At 41.2% G+C, this 25,218-nt stretch overlaps 1 protein-coding gene across 2 annotated transcripts; it reads left to right on the top strand.

Annotated features, from left to right (window-relative positions):
* The first annotated feature begins 16 nt into the window (after positions 1-16).
* Positions 17-24,736, top strand: xrcc1 (X-ray repair complementing defective repair in Chinese hamster cells 1). 2 transcript variants are annotated; one of them, XM_072460726.1, is made up of 17 exons: positions 17-470; positions 545-637; positions 1,870-1,977; positions 2,052-2,210; positions 3,431-3,508; positions 3,914-4,025; positions 5,957-6,063; positions 6,816-6,972; positions 7,061-7,295; positions 9,491-9,607; positions 20,090-20,171; positions 20,251-20,332; positions 21,930-21,990; positions 22,400-22,548; positions 22,775-22,865; positions 23,859-23,934; positions 24,301-24,736. In XM_072460726.1, exons 1-17 carry the CDS (start codon positions 420-422, stop codon positions 24,406-24,408), a joined length of 1,866 nt encoding a protein of 621 aa, XP_072316827.1. In that variant the 5' UTR covers positions 17-419; the 3' UTR covers positions 24,409-24,736. The 2 variants fall into 2 exon arrangements, with proteins under 2 accessions (XP_072316827.1, XP_072316825.1); XM_072460724.1 differs by having other exon boundaries at positions 18-470; positions 7,052-7,295; positions 24,301-24,734.
* Positions 24,737-25,218: the final 482 nt, after the last annotated feature.

The following is a 25,218-nucleotide window of genomic DNA, read 5'->3' as shown; positions in this document are numbered from 1 at the left end:
ATCAACGCGGTGACGTACGTGACGCAGCACCCTGACGTCAATCTTCTGGTGGGAAAATGAGCACAGCCACATTTTATGTAGATTTAAAGTTAGATTTATACATTTTATGATACTCATTTCATTGCTAAACGAAGCGGGTGACTATACGCCCATACTATTTAGAACAATTCCCCCCGTATTTGCCATTTACGTGAAATAGAAGCTTATGCTACAGAGACGAAGCTAGCACTGTCGCTTCTGGCCATTGTTTGGTAGCATTTAGCACTCTAGCTACTGGTCAGTTTGAGCTGTAATAAACGCCATTTTTTTTGCAAATAATACTTTCTTGGAGGTATTCTTTGACTTCCCTGCGAACTAGATTATTAGTTTTCTTTAGACACATTGTGGGTCACGTGGTGCGTGCTAACAACAACAGAAACATGCCAGAAATCAAACTCAAGCACGTTGTGTCCTGCAGCACTGAAGATACGGTACGTTTCTGTTTTGTTTGATGTTTTATCTGCTTTCAAATGGCCTGGTTGTTAAGTACTTTGTTGTGACGCAGACGCACAAGGCTGACAACCTGCTGAGCTCTGAAACCTACAGAAAGTGGAAAGCAGCAAAACCAGGAGAAAAACAGACATCAGTCATTTTACAGGTAATTCATGTATTATCATTATTAACCTGGTAGACAATATTATTTTAGAGTTCCTGCATTTCTTCAATTTATTCAGTTTCCCTTTCATGGGTTTCTGACAAGTAATTCCTTTCAGACTTGAAGGTTTGTGTGAAGACCTTTCCCAAATCTAAAACTGCAATGATTAATCAATTAATTGTGACTAGTCGATAATAAAAAGTAATAGCGTTTGTTTTTTGATCATTGTAATTATCTGAACTATACAGACTCTAAAACACATTCGCAAATACCTTTTTATAACATAGAGAGCAGCAATATTACATTAAAAAGAATGTGTGGAATAGACCAATATGTGCATGTTTGTTCATTGTTTTATCTGTGATTGTTTTTACATGAAACATCAATATTTTCTTGCCGAGCACATTTCCATTGCAACAAGTCAAAGTTCACAGTTGCCCAAGTTAAACTCAAGTCTGGGCTTTGTCTTTACATGTACAAACTAGCAATACACTTCAAATGGCACAACATCTCAAAATCGTTTTATTACCATTGTCGGTGCACAAAATTTGCAATTCCTGGCATTGGAAACGTCTATTTCTATTAACAATAACCATAATATATGTATTTTACTTGCTGGTTGCAGTACCGTATTTTATAAGTCGCACCGGCGTATGAATCGCATCAGCCCAAAAATGCATAATAGAGATGAAAAAAACATATATAAGTCGCATTTTTTGGAGAAATTTATTTCAAACTTGAAATGCAGTTTAAAATAATAACAGATTAGAGAACATGGTGAATAGGTGTACGTATGTAACGAAACACTTTCAGCTACATGACGCATAGACAGAACTGTGGTAAGTGTCTGGTATGTTAACGTAACATTTTAACAATTATTCAGATAACTATAGCATAAAGAACATGCTAACAAGTTGACCAAAGCATCAGTTTTACCCCAAATCACTAAATCCATTGAATTCTTCTTCCTCTGTGTCACTTCAAAACAACTCCGCAAACTCCGGAGGTAGAGCAAGTGCTAATTATTCTTCTGCGTCGCTTGGAGGCTAGAGCTCTCTATTGCAGTTGTCATGTGATAATAATGCGATTGCCAGTATGAAAATAACGAATAATATCGCATATAAGTTGCTCTGGAGTATAAGTCGCACCCTGGCCAAAACTATTAAAAAAGGTGCAATTTATAATCCGGTAGTTTTTCTGTTTTTATTTATTTAACTTAATACATTTGACCACAGTTTGAGAAAGAGGAGCAGGTGCACAGCCTTGACATTGGTAATGAAGGGTCGGCTTTTATCGAAGTCTTGGTGGGCAACTCCTCAGCTTCAAGAGACCAAGACTTTGAGGTATTTACTTACACTATATATCTATTTGTGTTCTTTATTATAGTTTCTAATTTTTTGTTTGTTTTTCTTTTTAGGTTCTCTTAGTGACTTCCTCTTTCATGTCTCCGACTGAGAGCCGTAATGGCACCAACTTAAACAGAGTTCGCTTCTTTGGGCCTGGGCAGCTGCAGAAGAGCGCAGCGCAGGAGAAGTGGGACAGAGTCAAGGTTGTTTGTTCACAGCCATATTCCAAGGTAAGTTTAGAGATTTTCTGGTATTTTACTAATACTACAACTTTGTTAAAACCTTGCTACTAACTTTAAATTTTTTTTGAAAAATTCCTTTTTCATTTTGTAATGCTCTGACTGTTTAGTAGCGGAGTGTGTATTCACAAAGGAGCTTTGTCAGAAGCTTTGATGAGGCAGACTATTATTTTAAATTCCTCAGCTGCTGCAATAAGCTTTTTGACCGTTCTATTAGGCAATAACAAATTGTTTGGATGTTTACATATTTAAATTAATTAGGCTTTGTTACAGTAATTGATTGAATAAAGTTTTTAAAGACATGATAAAACATCTGCCCGTAAATTAAGTTGAAATGATAAGTTTCAATGTTGGTTGAGAATGATATTCTTAAAAACAATCGGCATGAAATACGGAAGAAGAATAGTTATTTCTTGATGGATATAAGAAAAGGGGAAGAATAAGGCCCAGTCCAATTTCAGTGCTCACAAATGTTTTTGGGCTGACGGCTATTTCAACAGCACTGAGTTGATCGACTAACTATTCAGTTTTCCTAAATGGGCCTCCAATTACATTAATCATAACCAAATAAGCTATAATTTAATAAATATGCTTTTGTGTGTGATTATCATTTATTTGTTTAATTCAAAACCCCAATCTTAATTTACATTAAGTGAGTGATGATAATGGCAGTTTAAAAGAATATAAAAAAAATCAACTTTGTTCTAAATCTAGCACTAACTCATTCAATTAGTAATCTTTGTAATTGTCCAAATAGAGGCAAAAGGTGCAACGCAAATGCAGCAAAATAGTCGTGAAATAAAAACTTTCCTGCTCAAGTCTCTCCTCATGTGGCTCTATGTTTCAGTAATCATTTCAGTCCTCTGTGTGTAGCCACAGCTGCCCTGGGGCAAACTGAATGAAGCAAAGCTGGCACCATCAGCCGCTCAGACCACCACCAATCATTCACACACGCACCACATTCACACTCGGCACTGTGGAAGTGTCTGGCCTAAGGACACAGCTCCAGTTGGCATTAGACCAGCTGCTGTTTGTGCATGATTATAAGACATCACATGTCAAGGCTGTGTGTGGTGCAAATTTAGTCCAAATCAAGTCGGGGACAAATAAGGATAAAGTAACAATACTAGCCATATAGTTCCTGTTTTTTTTCCCTTTTGTAAGTTCCGGTCCCTGAAGGTCACGTATGTCTTTTTACCCATCTTGAACAGAACATTGCATACGGTCTGGCCTTTGTCAAGTTCCACTCTCCTCCGGATAAGAATGATCCTCCGCCCACTACTCCTCCTGTAAGTACGGCCAGTCTTCCCATTTCATTCTTTTTTATAGACTCAATAATCAGAGGTCTACATTTTTTAGTGTCAAGTATAAATGCGATCCATTTCCCCAACCAACCATTTTACTGACATGCTCCAGACTATAAGTCATTTTGTAAAACTATTGATTAAATTTGGCGTCCTCCATAGCCCTATGCAGCTCTGCAGAGGATTGCATTGCATTACATTTGTTCAAACCGAATACATTCAGTCTGTGCAGTAAATTGTCAACCATGAACATAAATCCTGAGCCACACTTCATTTCCCTTTATTGAATGATATGTCACACTCAAGCCTTAGTTAATGAAACGGTCCTGTCAGTCCACAAAGCAAATTTGCCTAGAAATCCACTCCATCTTAAGTCTGTGCTCTCAACAGAAACTGACAAAGCTGGGACAGTTCAGACTGAAGGACGAGTCTCCGTCAGCTGGGCCCAGCCTTCAGCCCGGCAGCCTCTTCAGCGCAGCCAAGTCCTGTAGTGAACTTAAAGGTAATGTCTATAAACCTTGCATTTGTTATTTAGTTCTGGTTGATTGGAAAAGTTTGTCTTGATCCTCCCTGATTCATGGGGTTGGGCGATATACATGTTTTATTTCAACATCCATCCATCCATCCATTTTCTGCCGCTTATCCGGGGCCGGGTCGCGGGGGCAGCAGTCTGAGCAGGGATTCCCAGACTTCCTCCTCCCCAGACACTTCCTCCAACTCCTCCGGGGGGATCCCGAGGCGTTCCCAGGCCAGCCGAGAGACATAGTCTCTCCAGCGTGTCCTGGGTCTTCCCCGGGGCCTCTTCCCGGTGGGACATGCCTGAAACACCTCCCGAGGGAGGCGCCCAGGAGGCATCCGGAACAGATGCCCGAGCCACCTCAGCTGGCTCCTCTCGACGTGGAGGAGCAGCGGCTCTACTTCGAGCTCCCCCCGTGTGGCTGAGCTCCTCACCTTATCTCTAAGGGAGCGCCCAGCCACACGGCGGAGGAAACTCATTTCGACCGCTTGTACCCGCGATCTTGTTCTTCGGGTCACTACCCAAAGCTCATGACCATAGGTGAGGTCAGAACGTAGACCGACCGGTAAATCGAGAGCTTTGTCTTTCGGCTCAGCTCCCTCTTTACCACAACGGTCCGATGCAGCGACTGCAGCCGCTGCACCGATCCGCCTGTCGATCTCACGCTCCATCCTTCCCTCACTCGTGAACAAGACCCCGAGATACTTGAACTCCTCCACTTGGGGCAAGGACACCCCACCCACCTGGAGAGGGCAAGCCACCTTTTTCCGGTCGAGAACCATGGCCTCGGATTTGGAGGTGCTGATTCTCATCCCAGCCGCTTCACACTCGGCTGCAAACCGTCCCAGTGCATGTTGCAGGTCCGGGTTTGATGGAGCCATCAGGACAACATCGTCTGCAAACAGCAGAGATGAGATCCTGTGGTCCCCAAACCGGACACCCTCCGACCCCTGACTGCACCTAGAAATTTCAACATAGTTGTATAAATCAAATGTCTTTTTAGTCAAAAGCCAAAGAAATGACAGCTTTTGTTGACTAGTTATTTGTTCAAATTAAAAGTAAGCTATTGTAACAACAAAATATAGATTATATATGAGATATATAAGTGAGTACATTATTTGCTGCAGTGTCAAATATAAACTTTGCACATTCTAGGAGACTTTTAAAAAACGGATGATATTAAAAGTGGCATTGTCAGGGTTAAAGGCTGGGCATGAGCCCAAAAACAAATGCATGTGAATATTAATAATGTGTTGTGAGTTACATATTGAAAAACCTTTGGTGTTGTGAACGTCAGGTACTCCAGCTTTAGGATTTAAACTGCCCAGGAGCTTCATAGTTATTTCATCAGATATTTGACAAATGGAATAGATGAAGAAAGAGTTCAGCATCTCGCCGTAGGGCTGGGCATTACCAAGACGCTTGCAATACAATATGTATCCCGATACGATATATATTCTGATACAATTCACTTCCGATACGTATCCTGATACATTAAAAAAGGTCCACAGCTCCTTCTCCCCTCGGCCCAGAGGAGCGCGGCACATATAGCAACATATAACGGCATATATCAGCATATCAAAAGTACTATTCCACCTCATTTACACGTCAGAAATAGAGAATGAATTAGAATCTCATTTTCAGCTCCTCATATTCAGCCTTGATTCTTCAGTCTGTAGATTAAGAAGTATAGAACTTTTTAATTACTTTATAATGTCATTGAAAAGTATCACTATGGGCATCTCTGTATTGATACACGTATTGCCAAGAAGTCCATCACGATATCGATATATTGAGCACAGCCTTATCCCGCCGGTGGGACGTTGGATTTCTAACATGAGGAATCATGGAATGTGACTGTGAGCCTTGTGATAGTTGATAGCAGTCTAGTCTGTTTTTTCCTCATACCTCCTTAGCCTCTCCACACAAGGAGAAGTTGAGTTACGCAGCAGCTGCTCTGAAGACCAGTGGTGGCTCCCACTCAGCCAGCCAGGCCTCGTCCTCCAGCTCTGCCTCTCCACAGGTACTAATCACGCCCACTCTCATGTTCATCAAACAGAGTGCAATCAGTGTCACACAGCTGCACAGGGCAGGAAAAATACTCTAATATCTATGCACACCTATATGCAAAGGTAGTAAATCAGAATGTAATGTACAAAAACATGCTCTTAGTGTTTTGCATTTAGCTGCGATCATAAAATGTTAAAAGATAACTAAATAAAAAAAACGCACACACAAACCATTATTTTCTTGCCAGATAAAAGGAGAATAAATCAATGTGTACATAAAATCAGGATGTAATTGGCCCTAGTCTTCTTTATCAACAGGGTCTTAGACATGGTAATCAAACTTGTCTTGGACACAGCGCGTATATTGGACTAAAACTATAGCACTTGCAGATGTATACGCCGGACCCATTTGTTGAGTACCGGTAATTGTACCGGTAATTGTAGGATACTTAAGACTTCTCTGTAATTCTGTGGCTCTGACATCCGACTGAAAATTACTTTTGATGGTGAGAACATTATGGAACCATTTTAGTCAAACCATTTAGTACATTTGAAAAATGTCTGGAACATTTGTTCTTTGCATCTTTTTTTTTCAAACTATCTTTTACAGACCTGAACATAAATTACCTGAACATACATTTGATCAGAATACCTGTAGATGGAATAATATTTTATTGGAGAAAACGCTGATTAATTGGTATCCAATAATTAAATTATTATGGTTAATATATTGAGTATATTAAAAACACATATTTTATGATTTTAGGCTTCGGTGAAAAGAAAATTTGAGTTCAGCCAAGAGCGTCAGTCGGCACCCGGGCCTCCACCTGCAAAGAAAACTAGTCCTTTGGGTTCACCTGAAATCAAAGCTTCTACACCCAAACACAAGGCCAGTCCGGTCAGCACTCCCAGCTCTGCAAAAGGTACACATCTCTTTCCAGTTTGTCTGTCCCTCATCAATAATGGACTCACATTGACTTGTCATCATCTCATGCTCCTCAGCCTCACCAGCACCAAAGCCGTCTGAAAAGAAGCGGGAAAGCTTATCCAAACCAGCAGCCAAAGCCAAACCGCAGAAAGCCAAAAGCCAGAGTGGCCAGAACGTGCCATTCAACCGCATCCTGGAGGGCGTGGTGTTTGTGCTGAGCGGATTCCAGAACCCTTTCAGAGGAGAGCTGAGGGATAAGGCCCTGGAGATGGGAGCCAAGTACAGGCCCGACTGGACCCCCGACGCCACTCACCTGATGTAAGTGACTCAATGACAAGCTTTGTGGCTTATTATAGACAATCCAATTTAGCTCAAGCCGCATCGGTTCTATAAAATGGCAGGCGTCATTAAAATGAAAGTAAAGCATGGGTTATGGATGGCTCGATGCCCCCAGATAATGAATTTGCAAATTACACACTGTATTTCTGACTGCTGCTAAAATGAGACACATTCTTTAAGTGTGCATAACAGGTTTTTATGTTTTTCTAAATTTGCATTTATTTGGTGGGATAAAACCCTCTACTACTCTTAAAACCCTAATTCAACTAAATAAAGGTGTTCCCATATAAGATAAGATAAGATAAGATAATCCTTTAATTGTCCCACATGGGGAAATTTCATTGGTGCAACGCAGGTAGATACAGAGATATGCTTTTATGAGTCAAATCATAATTTCTGTGACATGAGAGGAGTTATGGCCCAGTGTACAACATGGTTGTACACTGAACAAGAACCGAGTTTTCTCTGGAGATTTGTCTTTGGATCAATGTCGGCAAATGTTGCAAGGCTGTTTTTCCCAGAGACAGCAGCAGGAGGCAATGACTGACACGTCAAACGCCCCAAAAATACACATTGAATCATCACAGGGACTTACAAAGACGTTTGATATGGTTAAAATGTTACTTATGGTAGTTCTTTTTAAAGTTTGGATAATGTTTAAACAATGACACAAAGTCCATTTGCAAGCATAAATATACCTAAGGCTACCCCAAATAAATTGTCTGTGTGCTGTAACCCGAGTCAACATTTTTTAAGTGGGTCGGTCGGTAGGCAAATTCTTATTTTTTGTACTTTGAAGGCAAAAAAAAAATCAAAATGTTGCCATTTTTTGAGTTGGAGTGACCACCAGGGGTCAGGCTTCAACAGTCAATGACGGAAAACGTCTCTATCAACCCGATCAGGAGACTAAATCTCACGATTTTAAGACATTTCAATCGACCTTTTGTACGCCGTTATCCTTTATTTTGGTAGCGAAGGCGAGCAGGGGGAACATGCGGGGGACACGGGCGCCGCCATGTTTGTTGTGATGACGCTACTGGGCGTGTGTCAATCCCAGAATGCATTGTGTAAAACACCCTGACAGAGCCTGGCATGTCCTATGGACACTTCAGTGGCGCCGACAGAAGCAAACCAACCTGTTTAAGGCAATTTGTCGTCACTAACTCGCAGTCTGTTTCGTTACAGACGCATGTGGGGGACTGACTTTGCAGACGCACATGCTTTGCGCAGTGCGTTATCTTTGCTATAAGGATGAAAGATGGGCGTGATAAAAATATTCAACACTCTGGTTTAGGGAAGTCCGGTCGGTGAGTCGGCGAAATAATTGAAAAATAAAAGAATTCGATGTTTTTTCAACAAAATGCTGATAAAAAAAAAATTCAGTCGGCTAGTTTCACACTGGGTCGGTCGGGTTACGGCAAACAGACATATTATTTTGCTCAGCCTAATTAAATGGTAAAACTTATCAGGATGTTAACTTTGGAAATGTTAGGATTTGACCATACTAAGCTCTTTCTTAATCAACGTTTCTTCTTCTTCAAAAAAATAACAAAAATAGGTTATATAGTGTTCAAATGAACCTGACAGTGATTATTATTTTCATCCAAATATCATTCCATTGTAATCGATAGTACAACAGTAGATGATGCAATGTGATCTCTACTTTGAGTTCTCTCTGAAAGAATCTTTGCATCGTCACATTTTGACTGTCATATTACACGGTTTAGATGATCCATTTTACTGAAAGGCCTTGAAGCTTGTATTTTATCTTGTCACATTTCCCAGACAAAAATGGGTTTACGGTAATCTGATTTTACGTCCTTGGCATAAATACATTGAACAGTTTGAAACAAACTATTGTGTTCAGGCAGCTTGGAAAAATGCCACTGTTGAGCCAGCGATAAAATTAAAGCGATAAATAAAACGCAACTTTGACATCCTGTTTAAGTTATTCTCCGATCCAGTACATTTTTTATTCCAGACTCTGAAATGCTCCCAAATGTTCTTAAGCGCCCGCTTGTCTGACACTGATGCGCTCTGTGGAGGAACCCTGTTTGCTGCTGAGTAAATCACTTTGATCCCATCTTCATCAACGCTGTCAGCCGCGGCCATTAACCTTGTCAGTGTCCCTTTTCCACTGCTGTAACCCTTATGTGTGTGTGTGTGACCTCCAGCTGCGCCTTCGCCAACACCCCCAAGTACAGCCAGGTGAAAGCAGCAGGGGGCATCATCGTGCGCAAAGAGTGGGTAATGGACTGCCATAAGAGGAAGCAAAACATCTCCTTCAAGAGGTGAGACACATCTGAGGCTGTGACACAGGATTAGAGGGCTCTTCAACACCTAAACCACTGTATTTTTCAGTCCATTGGCCTGATGTTAAAAGCAAATGATACGAAACAAGCTATATTCAACCTACAATTTAACACAATGCAATTAATGACCAAACTAATATCCGATAATGACAGCAATCCACAGATTATTGTTGACAAATGTCTTGTTTGCATGATTTGTGTACAATCAATTCAGTATTTCCCTTCATGTCCAGTTTCCTGCTTGAACACTGAAAGAAAGGCGAAAAGAGGACCAAAGAGTAAAACGCTTAAGGCAGGGGTGTCCAAACTTTTTTCACCGAGGGTCGCATTTTGAAACTTATACGGAGCAAAGGGCCACAAAAAACCTCAAAATGTCAAATTTTTGTATTTGTCATAGTTTTGATGCCTCCACACCTTTTTAATAAGACTTGGAACATTAACATTAGGTTGTTAAAACATCAAAAATGCTCCAATCTCTCAAATTTTACAGTAAAAAGTACTAGTTTTTGTTATTTGGACCAACTTAGACCAATTTTTGTCGGCCCTCCGGCTTCCTGCTGAGGGCCGCATTTGGCCCCGTGTTAGTTTCTTAAGTTTCACTTCTGTAAGTTTCACGTCTCATGCCTGACAGCTAGGGGGCGATACTGTTCTGTTTACCTGTTATACGTGTCTGGGTGGGACCGAGGGAGACGTTGTTGTGTGGCTTACGTGAACGTGGTGTTCACGAAATAAATGAACCAAATCAAAGTGGAGTTATTATTTGAACTAACATTGGTAGCAGAGGATGGTTAGTAACTACAGAGTCCCGCCATCGTTTGAAGAGGGAAAACCCTATGAAAGCTGGAAGAATGAAGTCGGCATGTGGATTAGAGTTACCGATTTGGAGAAAAAAAAACAAGCTCTTGCCGTGGCGTTGGCGCTATCTGGAAGAGCACGGGAGACGGCGATGGAAATTCCGGTTGATGATGAACAAAGACACGGGAATTGCCACTCTTTTTGGTAAACTTGATAGTTTGTTCCTAAAAGAAGAAAAAGATCGGATCTATGAAGCGTACACGAACTTTGACCGGATGATGAAAAGTGGAAACGTGTCCATGGTGGACCATATTATTGATTTCGAACAGCGATATTCGCGTATGCGCAATTACAACATGGAGCTTCCCGATGCAGTTTTGGCTTTTAACCTGCTGGACACCGCGTGCTTGGTTACGACGGACAGACAGCTGGCTCTAACTGCGTGCACGGATTTGACATTCGCCTCTATGAAGTCCGCTTTGAAGAGAATATTTAGCGGGAAAACGATTGCCACTACAGAGGGAATTAGTCAAGAATCTGTTTTTGCAACGGAGCAGCGACGTCAAAACAGGCCCTGGCAACAGGGTTCCAGAGCGAAAACTCCACTGCCCGGTACGAACCCGCTGGACAAGTTCGGACGGCGGTCAAAGTGTGCTGTATGCCAAAGTACGTTTCATTGGGCAAAACACTGAGTGTTCAAATAATTGAAGAAAAGACAAACGTGGAAGAGTGTAACATTACACTGTATACAAAAGAATCGCCAACAGATGCAGAAATATTCATGACTGAATGTTTTGGCTCCACTATAATAGACACTGCTTGCACTAGGACAGTGTGTGGACAACAGTGGCTTGACGACTACATTAATGTGTCTGGAAAGAAAAACAAAGTATGATAAAAACTGAAACACAAAGTCATAGGCCCTTCAAGTTTGGAGATGGAAAAGTGGTGCACTCTGTCAAAAAGGTTACGATACCAGCTAAGATTGGCACCACAAAGTGTGATATAGAAACTGAAGTTGTCCCTGTTAATATCCCCTTGCTTTTGAGCAAGACATCTCTAAAAAGGGCAGGAACAGTTCTGGACATGGAAAATGACAGTGCTGTGATGTTCAATCAACCTATCAAACTGGACTTTACAAGCTCGGGACATTACTGTGTGAACATTATCGACAGTGAAGATAAATGTTTTGTTAATGCTGATCAGATATTAACAACTACTGAGGAAGAAGTGCTGACAAGCACAGACAAAATGGACACAAGCGAGAAGACAAAAGTTTTAGAGAAACTTCATAAGCAGTTTGGGCATGCTTCTGCTGACAAACTACAAAGGCTTTTAATTAAGTAGTTCTGGAAACAAAGACACAGAATGCATTGGCTTACTACAAAAGGTTGTAAGTCAGTGTGAAGCATGTCAAAAGTACTGTAAGACCAAACCCAAACCTGCGGCTGTTCTACCACTGGCTTCAACGTATAATGAGACTGTAGCTGTAGATCTGCACGAGCTTGAGCCAGGGGTGTGGTACCTACATATCATTGACCAGTTCACTCGATTTAGTGCAGGAAGTGTCCTGACCACCAAGAGATCCTCTGAGATCGTTAAACATTTTATTCATGATTGGATCAGTGTGCACGGCCCACCACGAAAGTTGTTCAGTGACAATGGTGGGGAGTTTAATAATGAAGAAGTGAGAGACATGGCTGAAAACTTTAATATTGAAGTAAAAACCACACCAGCATACAGCCCCTGGAGTAATGGGCTGTTAGAACGGCACAACCAAACTTTAACAGAGATCATACTCAAAGTGAAAACTACTACTAGATGTGATCTTATGGCAAAGAACTGTATGCAAAGTGTCCATGGTTACAGCCCACATCAGCTTGTGTTTGGGCAGAATCCTAACCTACCTTCGGTGTTGATTGACAGACCACCTGCTCTAGAGGGCACCACTAAAAGTGAGTGGGTTGCCAAACACATTTCAGCTCTGCACACTGCAAGGAAGGCCTTTACAGAAGCAGAATGCTCCGAACGAATACGGAGAGCGCTAAAGAAACAGATACGTCACAACGATGAGAGGTATGAACAGGGAGACAAAGTGTTTTACAAACGTGTGGACTGTCCAGAGTGGAAAGGGCTTGCGGTGGTCATTGGGCAGGACGGTGCTGTTGTTTTTGTTAGACACGGTGGCACCTGTGTCAGAGTTCACCGACTTAGGCTGAGGAGAGCCAATCAGGAACATGAGGAACCTCAGACCATCTGTGATAAAGAAAACAATGAGGACGAACAACACTCATATGACATAAATGAGGATACCGAAGAGACAAATGCTGAAAACAATGACAATGATCCTCCACCCGCTCATGAATATGCTGGGGCAGAGAGACGGGGTGCTGGAAATATAAAGACTGGCCAAATTGTTACATTCAGAAACGCAGAGAGTGGTGTTTCACGTACTGCTAAAGTGTTAGGACGTGCTGGAAAAGCCAAGGACTGGTATAACTTTGAGCTGCTTGAGCCTGCTGAGGTGGCGGGAAACAATGAAGCAGTGGATCTGTTACAGCTGGAAGATCTTCAAGTCCAGGTTCAGGCTCCTGGTGGTGACATATGCGAGGATGTTTTTGTCACTAAGGATTTGTCATTTGATGAAGCCAAGTCCAATGAAATAAAAAGTTGGATACAAAACGACGTGTTTGAGGAAGTTGAGGACAAAAGAGAAAAGTGCATTTCCACTCGGTGGGTGTGGACTCTAAAAGAGACTGAGAACGGATTAGTACCAAAAGCCAGGCTTGTTGCACGAGGATTTGAGGAGCTACAAGTTTCTGAGCTACAAAAGGACTCTCCAACCTGTGCTTCAGAGTCCCTGAGGCTCTTAGTGGCAGTCAGTTGTCAGAAACAATGGCAACTTCGTTCAATGGACATAAAAATCTGCCTTCTTACAAGGACTGGAACCATCTAGAGACATTTTCATCAGACCTCCTCCAGAAGCTAATAGCACTGGTGTACTTTGGAAACTGCGAAAATGTGTGTATGGTCTAGCTGATGCCTCACTCTATTGGTATAACCGAGTGAAAAGCATAATAATTGAAGCAGGAGCTGTCATATCTAAAGTTGACCCTGCAGTTTTCTACTGGTTAGATGAGGACAAAAATGTAACTGGTGTACTAGCTTGTCATGTTGATGATTTCATTTGGGGAGGTACACAAATGTTTTCTATGACTGTCATGCCTCATCTCAGATCAAAGTTCAATGTTGGTCATGAAGCTCAGGATAGCTTTTCTTATGTGGGTGTGGAGTTGGTTACTTTGGGTAAAAAGGTACAAATACACCAAGAGACATACATTCAACATTTACATCCCATACCTCTCACACCCTCACGGGCAGCAGAGACAGGCTCACCCCTCACTGAAGCAGAACAAGATCAGCTCAGATCTAAGATAGGGCAACTTCTGTGGGTTGCCAGACAGAGCAGACCTGATGCCATGTTTGATGCAAGTAACTTAGCATCAAATCTTAAACAGGCTACTGTACAGACTATTAATGAAGCAAACAGAGTTGTGTGCAAACTGAAGGCTAAGTCTGTTGAGTTGAATTTCCAGCATCTTGGTAAAGACAGTAACTTAAAATTGGTTACTTTCACTGATGCATCTTTTGGTAATCTGTCAGATGGAGGAACTCAAGGTGGGCACTTTATTGTTTTGATGGGTGACAATGGATGTTTTTCTCCTATCTCATGGCAGTCAAAGAGAATCAAGAGAATTGTTAGAAGTACACTTGCAGGTGAAACTCTAGCAATGTCAGAGGGAATCGACAATGCAATCTTTCTTTCAACATTGTTCTCTGAACTTAATGCAGGAAGCACTGAACATCCTGTACCAATAATCTGTGTCACTGATAACTTTTCCTCTTGTTGATGCACTGAAGTCTACCAAGTTTGTCACAGAAAAACGACTGCGTTTAGAAATCAGTTCAATCAAAGAACTAATTCAAACTGAAAAGGTCCTTCAAGTGTTGTGGTCTGAAACTAAAGAGCAGCTTGCAGACTGCCTTACTAAAAAGGGAGCTTCCTCGGCCATGCTTCTTAAGGCTCTCCATGAAGGACATTGGACTGTTAAATAACTGTTCAACCACAACACTTACACTCATGTTATGTTGTGTTGCTGTGTGTTTTTTTGTTTTTATAAAGAGAGTGAGTTTGTTTCTTAAGTTTCACTTCTGTAAGTTTCACATCTCATGCCTGACAGCTAGGGGGCGATACTGTTCTGTTTACCTGTTATACGTGTCTGGGTGGGACCGAGGGAGACGTTGTTGTGTGGCTTACGTGAACGTGGTGTTCACGAAATAAATGAACCAAACCAAAGTGGAGTTATTATTTGGACTAACACCCGGGCCTTAGTTTGGACATGCCTGGCTTAAGGGAATAATCTTGCCATAATCATGCCATAGTCGTAACACAGACGGAACAATTAAGCGTACAAATGGCCTCCGAGTGCAGTGGCCCCGGGGTTCAGATAAGAGCGCCACTTTTAACAGTTTGATGTCACATAAAATATCCCCAACACATTTTTTCTTTTATTTTTTATTATCGTAAAACGCAACACAAAGTAAAAACGGACAGACTAAGACACCGAAAAAAAGAGCAGTCTAACAAAACTCCATCTGGCATATGTCCTCTTTTGTATCTGATGTGATCCGTTTCAATAACGATAATATAACCAAAATTGCCATATTTGATATTTGCGAAACATAAAATTCAAAAGACTTTACCAACGTCGCTCTGATAAACTGCCAATACAGTATGGATCTAGAATTCAACTTTTGGACTAGTATCAACCAGGTCTGAACCTACAGTAGCATAATTACACCTGTTTGATGCACGTATAACGCGGCGGTAGCAGCCACACATCCACCAACGACAAAGCACAAACTAACAATTATTGGTAAAGGTAGAGCGATAAAGGACACATGCGTTTGATTGCTTGGTTATTATTACCCTTTCCAACTTGACTTGACCAAGACCACTCGCCTTCTTGATATTTAACAAAATTGCTTTAGTCTGGAATCATATCCTGCCTCGTGTAATTGACAGGCATATTCGGATTAACCAATCAGAGAAACACATAGTCCGATCATGTCAAAACAAAGATGGCGGCTTATGAGGGAAAAAAGGAAACTGAAATAAGACGGAGGACTGAGAAACGGAGCACAGAGGGAAATTAAGTTGTATATTTTGTTCTGAATGTCGTGAGAATATTAGAGAGATGTTTGGGAGACGCGTGCTACAAAGTAACAGTTGTTTTTGCACCGTCCCAAGTCAGGAAGGCTTTGACGCCCCCTTATGGCATTTGACCAGAATGTAGAAGGGACTGGCTGGTCAGGACACTTTTCAACACCGTGTAAACCTCGTGGTATAAACTCGGACATCCAAAGCTCCCAGGATCTCACCACATGAATGCCTCTTATGTTGATTGAAGCATCTAAAAATACACACGCTATAATAATGTCCTCTCACACTGATCACAAACTCTCTAATTATGTGCCTCATTATTGAAGGACTACGACGACGCCCAAGTCTGTCCTTACCCAGGAATCTCTGTTCACTAAATAATGCACAGTGTAGTATTCATCCAGAGAGAAAACTGCTGCTGGCTAATTGGACCTGTGCTTTAGTATTACAGTAACGAGCTTCGCATCATTCATCTCATAATTTCAAACTCGCTGCTTTCCCGATTATTTTGTCGGCTTTGAAATTGCACATCCCACACAGCCTGCGCAGTCATCCAAGGCCACTGTACAGACTGTAAGATCATAAGTACAGTCTGGCAGAGAGGCCTGCAGCAAAAGCTTAAAGTTTTAGTTTGGAAAGTTTGTTAGAAAGGTTTTAGCCTCAGAAGTGTAATCAGGAATAAAAAAATAATGAACTTTTAATGCTAAATGAGGCTGCAACAACTAATCGTGACCAGTCGGCTATAAAAAGAATAATTACATTTTTATTATTATTATTGTCGTTGTTCTTTGGACTATACAAACTCTAAAACACATGAAAACATCTATTGAAAAAGAAACATGTTTTATTTTAAATATAAAATGTTCTCTATTTAGAAGTCTTTCACCCCGCCTAAGGCCCAAAGTCACTGGGATAGGCTCCAGTCACCCGCGACCCGGAAAGGGAACAAGCGGTAGAAAATGGATGGATAGAAGTCTTTCAGCATATTTGCGCTCTATCTCGTTTTAATCTTTGCAAGGAATGACCCACGACCCAAATCATTTTGCACTGCTGTTTGTCCCCAAAGCCAGAGTGAAAATGACAGTATCATCGGACGTGCTGCGTGTTGTCAGGACCGCTTCTCCTTTCAGAAAGCATGGAAACGCTTGTTCAATATCACAGCTCCAAAAACAGTGTTGTTACATAAATTCACACTGCGACTTTGCACTGGCCTGTTTCGATCTCGCAGTTATTGGCCCAACTTGAACTGAGCCAGCCATTTCCCATTCTTCTCTCCTCCGCTGCACTCCCCTGAAAACCATTCCCCAGTGACCAGCGCCGCTATTGTGCAGTTCCTGAAGTGTGGGCCTTTGATGATGTGTGCTGCTGTATTTAAAAGCTGCATCTGCTATGAGTAATTAAAAGGTGCTCTCGCTTTGATGATGGCAAGTGGCCAACAGAATAGACACACACGGGCACACAAACTGTCACTCAATTAATGCACAAAAAAACCTGGTGGAGAACGTTACGCCTGTGTGGTGGTGGTCACATGTGAGACCTTTCAAACGAATGCTATCAGTGATTAGGAGAAGTGCCACGTTTGTCACAGCATCTCAAACATACAGACCTATGGGGTAGGAATAACAATATGTTGCATATTTATTTCAAATCATGTCTGTTGCAGAGTTTTTGCTTCATATTCAGAAAAGAATGCCCCAGTAAGAACATTTGGACGCTGTTGCTCGCAACCATTGGCTCTGACTCCCATTAAACATTCATTACTTTGTTCAATAATACATAACTGAACAAAGTCCTTATTAAATAGGACAGAATTTGAAATGTCCTGAATAGTTTTAGAAACTGAATTGTTAAAGGTTCACATGGCAATAAAAAAGCTTATTATTATAATGACATTTTTAATGAGATTGTATTTTTGTATTGTGGTATTAATGTATTGAGTTTATTTAGCTTTTTTCGTACCAAGATTTAAATGTGGGGTTTTAGGCTCCAAACTACAAAAGTGCCAGAAACAACACTGCTTACACTACTTACATCTCCAGTTGCTTTTTGCACAACTTGCTTCTACCCCAAATTCTCAGTGGAGCCACAAAGAGTCCAAGTCCAATGAAAGTTCCCTCAAAGTTTTCCTTCTTCAAGCAGAGGTCAGAGTAAATTGTGTCTCTAGAACTGTTTTCAAGTGCCCTTTTTCATGTGCAATTTCCTGGACTGGTAGAAAAAGATTCCGTTGTCGTCATCTGGCCTCTGTTTTAGAAAAACAAGACGTTTTGACTCTCATCCAAGAGTCACCTTCTTTGTTACCTTAACGTCCCTGTAAGGCCGCAGTTATTTTATTACTTGGTTTACGGATTTTTAAATGTAATGTAAACTATATTGAACAGGCAAACGAAATATAAATATAATTTCAAAAGATTTTTTTCTCCCGGGTTTGCACAAAAAGCACCACGGGAGGAGGGGGGGGGAGACGCGCAGGCACATGTAACAGTAGATTTAGAAAATGTGGTAAACGGGTTTAAAATTTATATTTGCGATAAAGATCTCATTTGGCATTGCGCGCAGCAGACAAGGATACGGGCGTGCACGTCGTCACACGTTCTCTGCGGGAGCGGCTCTGTCACAGACTCCCGCAGGATTTTGGCGAAAAATTGCTTCACGCGCCCTTATCTTTTGACTTATTACTGCTTTTTATATTTCATTTAATGCTATTTTGCGTTGTCTGCGGTACTTTATAATAAAAAAAAAATATAATAATTTCATTTATATTGTAGAAATCAATCATCTAAGTGCGGCAGATCCGTAAACCAAGTAATAAAATAACCGCGGCCTAATGGGCTTCTATGGCCCATTGCAGTGTTGTTGGGGTAACAAAGATTAGCTTCAGAGTAAAATGAAACCTTTACTACAAGTAGATAGACAGTACAATAAATATGAGTTCTCGGACTAGACCCGCAGATTGGGAATGACTCTTGGATAAGAGTAGAAATTACTTCTTTTTCTAAAACGCTGTCCAGACGACTACAACTGAAACTTTTTCTAAAATTGAACAGTACTGGATGAATAAGGGATTACACTGACTCATTTCCTGAAAGTTGTGGGCACAGATCAATGAAACGTGTCCCTGCTGAATGCTAGGAAATGATTCTACTTAAAAACCTAAATAATCTTAAGGCTGATATTTCCCTCCTCTACTTCTGATACCCCCTGATTATCTTCCGATGACTTTCTAATGGCCACAGGACAAATCTAAACAAATGTCAAGTCCTGACTGAACCCGGAGGCGCTCGCGTGTTCCCTTTTATCAGCCTGAGGCAACCATTCCATGTTTTATTGTTACCGGCTGAGAATTCCATAAAGAATTCACAAGGTATTTTTATTGCTCTAGTTCCCTGTTCTCCTTTAACTTTGTTACAAAATGGATAATGGCTGCTCTTTGCCTCAACCTTCCATCATATATCTTTTATTTCTGACAATCTTTCACTGTAAAACATTATTACGGCCACTAATGGTACTTGATGGATTTCAGGGAAGGTTGTGGTCAAGAACAAAATGATGTTTTTTGTCAAGGATCTGAAACACACTTTGCATGGAGATGATCATGTCAAGGCTTTGAGTGAGAACTATTTCAGAAAAACTGGTATCTTTTTTCCTATTTATGTAATTCATAGTTTCTGCAAGTAGTAGTGGGTGTCAACTCGACGATTTTTGCGCCTACATTGCTTATTGATGTGGGATTATTATTAAATGCATTTCTAAATATGGGTCCACTCTGCACTGATGAGTAATGATCCAAGGCAAAGACTACTGCTTCTCTTCAGAAGAAATGCAGTGCCTAGTTTATTTGATATACAGTTATTGTTATTATGAATCGCTACTGTAATGATCTTGTTCTTTTTGGACTGCTGACACAAGTTTTACTTGCACACAATACATGCCATACCTTTTAACAAACTAATATACAAACTTAATATTGGAACATTTATTGTTTTTATTAGTTATTGTATTCTCTTCCTTTTTAGTTAAAGCCAAACATATCAATTTACTGTCTAGAGTTGGTAAACTGCAAATGATGTTGGTATAAAATTGGAATTTGAGTGAACATAAACTCTAAGCAAGTGGTTTCCTCTAAGACCCCCTGCTTGAATCTGAGACTTGGTGTTTTGATTATAACTGCATCCCCCACAAATATATTTTATGATGATAAAAATATTATCAATAAGCATTTATTTCAGACAAATAGCAATTTTTGTGTTTTTGTATGCTCTTAAAAAAACGCATACAGACGATGCATTTAACCTCAGCCTTCAAATTGTACAGCATGTCATTGTGAACCTGGCGGTGTAAAGCTACCAACTGACTGAATCCTAGTTTTAAAATTGAACTGGTGTTTTCCATTCCCTGGTGCCTTTAATCAGGCCGTGACACATTTCCGTGTGTCTTTCCTGCAGGTATTTGATGGATGGGGCCGAGTCGAGTTCAGAGAGTGAAATGGAGGCTGATGACCAGAGTGACGAGGAAGTAAACACAAAGGTACTTTTCAGATTTTAGTGGACCCATAAATAATCTTGTCATTTTATTAATTTTGCACCTTGAAATATTTTGTCTACAGAAGAGACCGGTCACCCCGAAAAAGACGCCAGAGAAGAAAGACGATGATGAATACGGCGGCTCGACCGACGTAGATGAAGCAGGTTTGCATATATGAATGCATGAATAGAAAATAGGAGTAATAGAAATGAATTTTGTAGTATCCGGATCACAACTGTCAACTTGGTAAGCTATTGTTTTGGTCCTTGTCCCTGTTCCAAAGACACAAATTGGGTTGTCCAGTGGACATACTGCCAAAGTTCACTTGGGGCAGACAGATGGACTGGGTTTGAGGAAATGATAAGCTTTCTCAACGAATGTGAAATAGAGGAAATGGCAAAAATGTCAAGAGATTTAAGAGGCACTCAGAAAAAAAATCAAATCTTTTCAAACATCACTCTCCTCCGTGCCAGACCAAAACAAACGCTATCTCATGTCGGACAAACAAGAATAAATAAGCATCTATTATTGGTTTAAGGTCAAGGACGATAAACCTGTTGTCCTGGCATTTACGTAGATCTGACCTTAGATGTGGTCTCTTCTGTCAGTGCGAGGCTAAACACTGTGTTCAGTCCGCTGCTCTAACCTTGTGGCAGTTGAATAATGACTGCATTTCAAAAACCTGAGCCGTTGCTAACAGGCCTGTGCTTTACCGGTGCATTAGTGCATTAGTGCATTATTCATCCATGAACCCTCCAGTTATGGTCGTCTTTGAGTCACAGTGTGTAGTTTGGCATTATAATTTACAATACTGACATTACTTCACATGACTGTTTACTTCAGACGTTACATTTCAGATTTAATCAAGCTTTTTGATGAGTAATGAAATGTTTAACCGGAGCATCTTACATTTGTCACAACAAGAGCCGTTTACACCCACGAGTACCGGACTGTACCCGTTATGTTTACCTGTTGGCCGTGTACATTTACCTTTTAAAAGTTAGATACTTTGAAATACAGTGTCTAGACCTGTAATTAAATACTTGATTAAATGAATAGATAATATCTTGTAAAAACAATGAGAGAAATGTTTCAAGTTACATTAAAATCATATCAATTATATTTGAAAAGTGTGATTATTAGGTGTTTATTTTTGATTGACAGCACTAGTTGTAATACTAGAAGAAAGTAGAAAGGGCTCAGTTGCTTAAAAACTGGCCACTCTGAGTCATAAAGCTTTTATTCTCTGCTTGAAGTGGAAGAGCAGCTTGAAGTGGACTGAATGAATGGCGAGGGCAGGGGGGGGCGGCGCGGCGCGAGAGCTTCAGTATCCGGACGAGGGGCATCACATTTATGAAGTACCGGGAAACCGACGCAAGCTTAAAAGTTCGACTGAAAAGGGCAGGAGAGCAGGCGCTACTTGGAGGAGAGCACCAAGACAAGATTTCAATGTCGTAATCATTGCGGAAGGACTTGAGCATGATTCTCATTTCTATGTTAATGCAGGGCCAGACGTGAAGTGCCGGGGCGCATTAGCGAGGAGACACAACAAACATACAGGGGAGGCGGCGTTTTAATTAGAACAACCGCCCAAGATGCAGAGGAACCATCCAATCTCATATACTGTACATAAAAGAGGCATTAAAGTGGGATTTTGTTCTGTACGGTTTGTCGCGAAAGGCCATAGTGCTGAGGGACAAGTTAGATTTGGAGTAGAAACCGATTCAAATCACACCGAAATGACGAGGTTTGTTTCGACAGGTGGTGATGATGATGATGATGATGATGAATCGGGCGTGGACACTGAAGACGAACTCCAGAGGTAAACGAAGCAATGAATGTCGTTTCTCATAAATGGCTAGACACGTGGCTATTCAACATCGAGAAAATAATAACGATAAAACTGGAAAATGAATGAAAGGGATCAAAGTTCAGGACATAGCCCATCGAACCCCGATCGAGTTTACATTTTATGATGATGGACGTTGGGAAAAACTATTACATGTTGAGAGATTATGTTTGTCAATGTGTTAAATTATACAAGATAAAATGTATTGAGTACTTCTGGAGACTTGATTAAAGAAAAGTGTACATTTAAACTGCACAGATGTGACAGACTTTAGTCTCCTTGGGTCTGTCAGATTTCATGTTTAGGACTAGGTTTGGAAGTCTTGTGTCCCTCTCTGCGTCATCGTTGAATGGTTCACTGGAGGTGGTTTTGTCCTTGTCAGAGTGGAGAAGGAGAACATGCAGAAGAAAGCGGCAGCAGCAGTGAAGGCGGTGAAAGAGGAGAAAGAGGAGGGCGACCCGTACGGAGGCTCCACAGATGAGAACACAGACGCTGAGGCTGAACAGGACTATCCCATCCCCGAGCTGCCAGGTGGGGGTCCTTTTATCTTCTTTGTCAGTGGCGTTCCTATCACACCTGCCGCCTGGCCTTTCTCCTGCATCCCTCATTGCAAACACGTAATTGGACAGCACCCATCCTTTCACAGGGCAGCAAAGTTAAAAGCATGTTGCTCATTTTTTGTGTGCTTGTCCTCTGCTTTTTCCCAGTAACCACCTAGAATTGCACTTTTGTAAATCCTTGTTCAAATGTCTTTCAGACTTCCTGTCGGGAAAGCACTTTTTCCTCTTTGGGAAATTCCCCAACAACGAACGCCGGCTACTCTTGCGGTACATCGTGGCTTTCAATGGGTTGGTATTGAACCTTCTGCACCTCAAATTGTAACTAAAGAGACACAAGCCTTTTTAGTATGCAATAGCACAGCTACAGAAAAAAACATCTGAAATGACATATTCCAAGGACACTTGAATCCTGCATTGATCTTCCTGTGGACCCACCACATGTGGGAGGAGCCGTGAGGGGCCGTGCAGAGAGAGCCGGGCAGCAGTCGAAGCGGGGCCCTCGGAAACCGGACAAACAAAAGAATAATAGCAAAAGAAGAGTGAATACATTTTGCCACTCGAGTAGCTTCATCAATCCTGACGTAGCTTTAGTAAGATCATCTCTCTGATAAGTGCAGTTAACTACACTAAAACTAACACACACAATGATTATGTTCAGCTCATCATAACAGCATCAATATTAATGACAGCTCCTTGTGGAGCAGCACTGTCCCTGTTCTTTTAGCCTCTCGTGTGTGTCTGTCTGTCTGTCTGTCTGTCTGTGTTTGTGTGTGTGTGTGTGTGTGTGTGTGTGTGTGTGTCCTTAAACAGATGTTTAAAAAGTCTAAAAACATAATATGTACCAGGACAATCTTTCACACAAGGGCGGAAAGTGTTATTTCTACAATGTTTGTGGATCCTTTTACTTTTATTTCATATTTGTCTGATACTTTAGCTCAGCCAATATTTTATGTTATAGCACATTTAGCTCTTCACATTTTGACTCTAAAGGCTATAACGGCAAAATTGACTTGACTGTTCTTGTATTTGACAGGCTGCATACAGTTCATGTGGGAATATTCCGGGAGTATTCGCAGCAATTCCCTTTTCCCACAATTTATTATGTTACAGCCTTATTCCAAAATTAATTGAATTAATTATTTGCCTCAAAATTCTACAAACGATACCCGTTTGAGCTTTGGTGAAGGGCACATACAGTGCATCCAAAGTATTCAGTGTTCCTTTGGTCCTCCAGGGCTCCTTGACTGTTAATTGTCTGATATAATGACTTTTTTATTACAGGGCCATTGAGGACTACATGACGGAGAAGGTGCAGTTTGTAGTCACCAGTGAAGGATGGCAAGACTCCTTTGAAGACGTGAGTCCTCTCTTCTCCTTTCATAATGAGTCTCTGAACTTTCATTATCTCAATTGTACAGCCACTTTTTTAAAAGCTTTTGTGCTAAAATGGGTAAAGTGCCTTTCAAATGTAAAAGAAGCAAGCGCTCTGACAACATAGTTTAGAAATTTCAATTGGGGTGGGAACTGTCTTTTGCAATTTCTGTTAGTGAAACAAGTACTTATATCTGTTAACTGTGTAATAAAATAGTCCCAAGGCAAATTCTCTGTGAATATGCAGCGAGAAGGCATTCAAATGAGCAGTTCTAGTTATACATTCAGTTGCTATAAATCCTTCTGAAGAGGATTTCTGAACACGGCCGCACCTCATTATTTATCTTCACAGGCATTGATGGAGAACGGCAACCTGAACTTTGTCAAACCAGCCTGGATTCACGCCATCAACGAGCGCCAAAAGCTGCTGCCCTACCAGCCGTACACAGTTGTCCCATAAACACGCTCAAACTCTTTGGGACGAGAACGAAGCGAGCAAAGCAATAACGCTCCGGAGCCAAGAAATTCCTCCTCCTTCCATTGCATTACTTGTGATATTTTCCCAACGGCTCGTCTCAGATCTACGAAGCACATTTTGGATGATTGGGAGTTCTCTATCTCGGGGCCTCTCCTCACTCCTCCCTCCTGCTTCCTCCAGCCCCGTCTGGGAGTGAGTTATCTCCTCGTTCTGACCGCCCGTGGCACTGATAAGACTATTGCTCACGGAAGTGCGGACTCTGGTGCTGTTTTAAAGCTACTGCAAAAAAAAGAATATTAAGAGGACTGACCCTTTTCAAGTAGTGTATTAAAACCAATTTAGCTATCGAAGGGATTGTTTGTAGACACTATTTTTCTTGGGCGGGTAAACTTTGACAAACAACTGTGGTCTTCCATGACTGTAACCAGTTTATTATATCTGTGTGAGGCTTAAGTCGTTCCAGATAGGATCCATAGCCAAAGAAAATTGAATTCTGTCAACTGGAGAAATGTTTTAAAAAGCGTTAAATGTTTTGCCACTCATCCAAGTCACTTCTTGAGTTCCTCTGTCTTAAATCTGTCCGAAGGGAGGAGCTCACGACACTGAAACTACGGTACCTTAGTGTTGTTTCAGTGAAGAAGCTCTTAAAACTCCTAAACTAAAAGAAGCTACTTGAATGAGAGGCGAAGTGCCCAGTCGACGGAATGAAATGTTCTTTTGTGACACTTCAGTGTATCATAAAAAAATCACTGGCTCTTACCATTTAGCACCCTTTTGATAATCTCCTCTTGT

The sequence above is a fragment of the Eucyclogobius newberryi genome, unplaced genomic scaffold, assembly GCF_026437365.1.
Source record: "Eucyclogobius newberryi isolate DKJ021-1_F unplaced genomic scaffold, fEucNew1.0.hap1 SCAF_3, whole genome shotgun sequence".
Taxonomy (NCBI): domain Eukaryota; kingdom Metazoa; phylum Chordata; class Actinopteri; order Gobiiformes; family Gobiidae; genus Eucyclogobius; species Eucyclogobius newberryi.
Note: the sequence above shows the minus strand (reverse complement) of the source record. Positions and strands in the feature narration are given on the sequence as shown.

Coding starts and splice junctions, on each gene's coding strand:
- xrcc1 (XM_072460724.1), top strand. CDS start 420: ATGCCAGAAATCAAACTCAAGCACGTTGTGTCCTGCAGCACTGAAGAT. Junction 1,978..2,051: donor CAAGAGACCAAGACTTTGAG/GTATTTACTTAC, acceptor TTTTCTTTTTAG/GTTCTCTTAGTGACTTCCTC. Junction 21,991..22,399: donor ACTGAAGACGAACTCCAGAG/GTAAACGAAGCA, acceptor TGTCCTTGTCAG/AGTGGAGAAGGAGAACATGC.